Source organism: Suricata suricatta, chromosome 12 (assembly GCF_006229205.1).
Source record: "Suricata suricatta isolate VVHF042 chromosome 12, meerkat_22Aug2017_6uvM2_HiC, whole genome shotgun sequence".
NCBI classification, from domain to species: domain Eukaryota; kingdom Metazoa; phylum Chordata; class Mammalia; order Carnivora; family Herpestidae; genus Suricata; species Suricata suricatta.
This window is the reverse complement of record NC_043711.1, coordinates 20,077,146-20,083,292: the sequence shown is the minus strand read 5'-3', so window position 1 is coordinate 20,083,292 and position 6,147 is coordinate 20,077,146. Positions and strand designations below refer to the sequence as shown.

The window sequence follows — 6,147 nt, the reverse complement described above, 5'->3', positions numbered from 1 at the left end:
CACCCCGACCCCCTCCCGCGCGAGACTGACTTCTCTCCCATTCCGTGTCCCAGCTCCTCAGGGAGGGCTTCCCTGACTGCCTCAGCTTCCTGTGTGGAGAGGTTATTGGTCAATATCTGTCCCCTCATACTGTATAAGCTCCAGGAGGTCCGTGCACCTGGTAGGACCAGCCTATGCCTGGATAACGAGCCAGGAAAGGATAAATGGACAGAGGGGCACATGTGTGACTGCATGTGAGATCGTGTGAATGTGCCGCTGTGAGGGCAAATCTAACCGTGTATCAGTGTGTATGCCCATGTGTGTGATAATACGAGTGTGAGGTGGTGGTTGCGTGTGGCAGTGTCTGTGTGACAGAGAATGTCGTGGTGGGAGAATGAAACCCTGAGGCTTCGTGACAGTGGGAGAGGTAGGTAAACTGCACAAAAGTATACATGTGACAAACTGTTGGTTGACCCTGTGTCAGGCTCCCTGGCTCTTCTGCAGCCACTGGAGAGGGAGGATAAAGAGGCACAGGTGTCCCACTGGCCACCCACCGACTGCATACAGTTGAGCTGCCCACTTGTGCTCTGGGTTGCCTTTTGCACCCTTAGGCAGTTCTGAGTCAGCTTGGGGAGAGGCAGGCTTGAAGACTTTGGCCTCCTGGCCCAGAGGAGGCAGGCCAGGAGGGGAAGGGAGGGGTCCATCCCAACTCTCCCGGGGCTTAAGTCTGGTCTGTTTACTGACCCATACATACCCAGGGCAGGCAGTCTTGGTAGTTTACCACCAGTGCTATGTTAAATGTTAAACCATATTCCCCACCTCCAGCCCTACACTTCCTGCTCCCTGAGGCCATAGGTCCTGCATTCCTGACTCACTCAGCTCAACCTGCCAGACCCTGGATTTTCCACCAATCCCGGTAGCCACAGCAGCAGCTATACCACCTTGCCCTGCCCTGACCCCTGCCAGCCCTGTGTGGCCAAGTGCTCCACTTACCCAGACTGATTCCATCCTAAAACCAAAATTTGTGGTAGGTATTAACATCATGCCCATTTTACAGATGAGGAAATTGAGTCACAAAGTGGTAAGGGCAGCCAGCTAGGAAGTAGCCCATGTTCTTAGTCTTCCCAAGTCACTGAAGCCTCCCTCCAGCTCTCAGCCCCAAAGCAGTCCCAGACTTGCCTCCCACTCCCACCCCACCTGCTGCAATGCCAGGAAACAAGGCCTGTCACTCCCTGGGCATGACAAAACGCTCTTTTTTATTGTGCCTGTGAGATGAAATGAGAGGTCCTGAGGGGCCTGGCCCTCTGGCCTCCATCCTCTAATCCCAGGGGCTGCCTTCCTGGTGAGGCACTGGTCCAGACAATCCAAGCTCAGGCCAGGCCTCGGGCCTGGCCAGTAGGTGACCTCAAGGCAGGTGGTCAAGGAAGGCAAGGAGGACAAGGTGGAAGTCTTGAGGCTTGTGGACGTAGCAGGCATGGCCTGCATCACGCAGCTTCACCACGGAGTGGTTGGGTAGGTGGCGGAGCTGCCGCAGTGACTCCCGAGCCAGGATGCGGTCCAGCTCCCCATATAGGATGAGAGTCGGGGTCTGCAGGACAAGGCAAGGGGTTGTGATCCTGGGGCCCGATGGGAACTGACCCCCTAGCCACCTCCTTAGGAAATCTTTCCCAAACACCCCATCTCTTTCTATCCAGATGAGGCTGTGTGTCCTTCAAGTGAGACCTGAGTCCTTTCCTGCCATGACTCAAGCCAGAGATAGGAAGCCAGGACCTTTGGAAACCCTCCTCCTAGTACCTTTACGGCCCAGAATTGTTCCTGGGTGTAGTTCTGGGTGGAGGCAGGTGCGATGGGCACGAATCCACGAAGCTGGTGGTGGCTTTGGATCAAAAAGGGCAGGGCATAGCGGCCACTCAGAGAAGGGCTCACCAACACGGCATTCCGCACCTCGAGGTCTCGAAGCGCTCGCTCCAGCAGCTCTGCCCGCCCTGCCTCTGTGCTTGCCTCCTTGGAAGGTGCTGAGTTCCCAAAACCTGGGAACAGCAGGAGGCACGAGCTGAGGGAGGCTGGAAAGGAACTCAGGACCTCCTGTCCATCACAATGGGGGAAAGAGCAGTCACACATGGCAATGCTAGCCCAAACTTCCCAGAAGCTATTTTTGATAATGTGATAGGCCCGCTACAAAAGCAGTTTTCATTCATTACATTGGCAAAACCAAGAAGATTGATAATAAGCAAGCAGTGCTGAGGAAGATGAGGAGAAACAGGTACATTCATAAGGGACTGATGGGAGGATAAATCCATAGAGCATTTTTGGAGGATAAGGTAGTATTTGTCAAAATTTTTTAAATGTGTATCTTTTGACCCATCAGTTGTCCTTGGTAGCTATCCTACAGAAATTATTGCCTTTGTGCTCAAAGAAACATATCCAAAGTTGCTTCAGCTTCATTTCTCAAGCATTTTAACTAACTCTAAATCAACCTACATATCTACCAGTAGAGGAACAGGCAGATAAAATCTGTCCATCCCGACAGCATCTAGCACAGATGACTGGCATGCTCTATGAGACATAGTACAGCGGGGAGAGAACCAAGCTGCAGATAGATTTGCTAGGCAGATGGGACACCAGCCATGGTCCTAACCTCACCACACAATCCTGCAGTATCATGTTTTTCCATATATGGAAACACCCAAAGGGAGGCGGGCACCCCCAAACTGCTGGGAGAGAAATGTGGCATGGGTCTCTGAGGGCATCACTCTTGTTTGACTTTTAAAGAATGATAGCATAAATCATTTCCATAACTAAAAAAACAAAAAGCTATCTAGTTTGTCATAAAAAGTACAGTGAGATCTCTCCATGCAATCGCTTGTGAAGGGAGTCATGTTTCTATTTGCTCCGTGACGTGCAACAATCCACATTCTAGTTTTCAAGGTAGAGAATAAAAACAGAGACCTTTTAGTATTGCCATCTTGTCTTGAAACCTGCCACTGTTTGTCCAGACACTGGGGTCCAAAGCCAAACCCCCCTGCCAAGCCATACCTTAAGGCTTATCTACCCCTCCAATTCCCCACTCTGGGAAGCTGCCCCCTTGTACCTGCTGGATGTTGCTTCCCTAGATGCCGGAGTAGTGGCTCTCACCTGGGAGGTCAAGGGCCACGGCCCGGTAGCCCCTCTGCGCCAGCAGCTGCAGTGTGCCCAGCTGCTCCCACGTGTGGGAGTTAAAGGCCTTTCCATGGAGCAGCACCACCTCCACCCTGTGGGCACACAGGGGAGTGTGTGTCCTGGGGGTCTGGGAGTGGCCCACCGTTCTTTCTTTTAGGCTCCTCCCACTGCCCTCCCACCTGAGCACCCTGAGTTGAGCTGGGGTCCCACACAGGGACTCCCCTTGGACCTAGTCCTTCCACTGTACCTTGAGGTCAGCACCCACCTGCGTGCCCGGTGGAGTGGGAGCACCTCGCGGTAAAAGATGGGGGAGTTGCCAGGGGTGAGACCAGCCAGGATTGTGACATTGGGGCCTCCCCAGAGCCAGGAGGTCTGCTCAGGGGGGCCTGGCAGCCCCACGTACAGTAGCAGCATGAGCAGCAGGCCCAGGCCCAGCAGGGCTACCTGAGACCGGCTCATGGAGGTCTGTACCACAGTCTGGAGGAGAGGAGAGGAAGAAAAGGCTGGGGCTGCGCCTCCACCAGGCCCCTGGACCCCATCCCCAAATCCCACCCGGAAGCCCCCAGCAGAGGAAGAGCTCAGTGCTTGCCCTTTCCCCTGCTCAGGGTGGGGGTCTGAGGTTCATACTCAACTCCTCCATGTGCTGGGGCAAGGGCCCAGATGCCCTGCAGTGTGAGAAGGGGCATCTGAGATGTCTCCCGGTACACAGCTTGCTCAGTGACCATCACTGTGCCAGCTGAAACGACTTCCATTCATCAGGTGCTGATGACAGCCAGATCCTGTATTTGGCCCTTCACGTGCAAGGGCTCATGAATCCACACAAGAAAGAATACCGGGGAGCAGATATGATTATAGTTCTCTTGAAGATGAAGAAACAGGCCCAGAGAGGTAAATTCTGTTGCCCAAAATGCAGAGTAGCAAGTAGGGGAGCCGGGATTTGGATCCAGGCCTGGGCTGCTAACCACCAAACCATGCTTGGTTTGCCAAGGAAGAAACCACAGAGCTGAGAGGTGAGGGATGAAGTGGAGTCTTGCTGGCGGACAGAGTAGTGAGAGTCATCAGAATGAAGGACTATGTGTAAAGTCATGCCCCACTGACAGCATGTTTGAAATGGGTTTTTTTTCTTTTTAATTACATTGCATAGAATAGTGCTTAGATCAGAATGTGGTTTTTGTTTCTTTTTTTTTTTTTTACAATTGATGGGAATATTTAACACTCTACCTCAGTTGATATTAAGTGGGAGGAGGGCTCTTGGAGAATATCTGGGATGGAGGAAACGCTGACGCATGAGGGGAATGGGGCGAGGAGCATGGTACACCTAGAAATGGAAAAGGCAGCAAGGAGGTTGGAGAGATGAATGCTTCCCCCGAAACCCCAGCTTCATGACCTCAGTCTGAGTCCTTTGACTATCCACAGGGCAGACCCCAGGACCCAGGACCCAGACAGAACAGTTAGCCCTGTCTTCGAGACTCTGCTTTGCCACTTCTTGGCTGTGTGTCTTCAGTTTGTCAGTAAAATGGGGGGAAAGGATAACTTTGCATCAGCCCTCTCAAATTTCCTGTGGTATTTCAGTAAGACAGTGGTCCTGACCCAGGGCTGTGCTGTCATCCTTTCTTGGGCCTAGGATGAGTACACCTGCCTTATTCCCATATTGCAGTGAACACATCTTTATTGAGAGCCAATGTGTGCTGGCCCCACTAGGAGCTAGAAACCCATCGTGGGCCCCACCCTCCTCTCCTGGGAGCTTTAGGGATATTTCTCAAGCCCCTACCTCCAGGCTCCCAGTCCCGTGGCAGGTGGGCAGTGGCGGCCCCTCTGGTGCTGATGGAGAGCCAGGAGCTGAAGAGAGGAAGAGGCTGCTCCTCTCTTCCTTCTGACCACGAAGAGCAACCTCCCACTTGGCATTAGCCTTGGTTCCCGCCAGTGGGAGAATCCATGCTGTACCTCTCCCTGTGTTGGGCCTGCCTGTGTCCAGAGCCCTGCCTTTACCATTTGGGGGTAGTGAGAGGTGGGACTTTGGCCGTTGTCTTGGCAACCCAAGCAGCTGGAGCACTAGACTATGAGAGTGGGCAGCTGGCCAGGAACAGCATACTACAAATACAGCATGGGGATGGGGAAGTTCTACTCAAGTTAGGTCCTTGACATACGTGTCAACAACGACACACAGATGTACACACGTGTGCACAAACATCAAGTCCTGCCCCCACGTGCTTTTCTTGTGCACAAGCTATTTCCCGCACGTACAGGCAGACATGCTTGGCCTGTGAATAATTGATCTCTTGAAGTAGATACCCTCAAAATCAGGCATACAGTCAGCCTTCAGGAAGGTAGAAGGACACACACACATGTTCGAAATCATGCAGATTCGCACATTTCCAGCACAGTCATTCACACAATCCTAAAACGACACATGCATACAAAAAACACACATGCGAATGTGCACATGTGCACATGACAGACATGCCTTCAGAAATACACTCACAGGTAGATACACACCCTCAAAATCACGTGTACACAGAAATGCACACAGTTGACCTACACAGACACAAGCGGACGTACAGACAGACCAACCCCCAACCCTCCACCATCTAGGCATGTAGAAACAGACACACACCACTGCATCCACACACGTACATCACAGACTCCTAAGAACACACACAGACAAACGCGTGCGTGCACACACAACACACCAACACACACACTCACTGCCCCAGTGCCTGCCACTCCCACAGGACTCTGCCCAAGGACTCTGGGGCCAAGGGGCGGAGCCAGCCACGCCCCAGGCACCCTGCTGGCTTCACTCCCCAGGGACACTCACCCGACCGACCGGGATGACCGGGCCAGATACCCCGGAGCGGGCCCCGCCCACGCGGAACCAGCAGCCAAACAGCGCCGCAACCATCGCGCTGCCTCCGAGGCTCTGCAGGCTGCTGCGGGTACTAGGTGGCAGAAAGCGTGACCAAGGAGGCGCGCTTGCGCAGTCCGCAGTTGCAAGCCCCCCCCCCCCCC

General features: G+C 53.5%; 1 protein-coding gene across 6 annotated transcripts in view; it reads right to left on the bottom strand.

Moving 5' to 3' along the window:
• Positions 1-1,212: 1,212 nt before the first annotated feature.
• Positions 1,213-6,147, bottom strand: part of ABHD14A (abhydrolase domain containing 14A) — a 5,179-nt gene continuing 244 nt past the window's right edge. Inside the window, exons 1-7 of one of the 6 annotated variants that reach the window (XM_029916635.1) lie at positions 5,957-6,077; positions 4,910-4,977; positions 4,360-4,456; positions 3,404-3,615; positions 3,115-3,230; positions 1,774-2,064; positions 1,213-1,567 (exon numbers count right to left, since the gene is read on the bottom strand). In XM_029916635.1, coding sequence (XP_029772495.1) covers positions 1,464-1,567; positions 1,774-2,064; positions 3,115-3,230; positions 3,404-3,615; positions 4,360-4,456; positions 4,910-4,977; positions 5,957-6,040 — 972 coding nt within the window. In that variant the 5' untranslated portion in view covers positions 6,041-6,077 and the 3' untranslated portion in view covers positions 1,213-1,463. Of the gene's footprint in view, positions 1,568-1,773; positions 2,065-3,114; positions 3,231-3,403; positions 3,616-3,770; positions 4,332-4,359; positions 4,457-4,909; positions 4,978-5,956; positions 6,078-6,147 lie in introns of those variants that run through there. The other 5 variants (XM_029916634.1, XM_029916640.1, XM_029916638.1 and 2 more) reach the window with 5 other exon arrangements.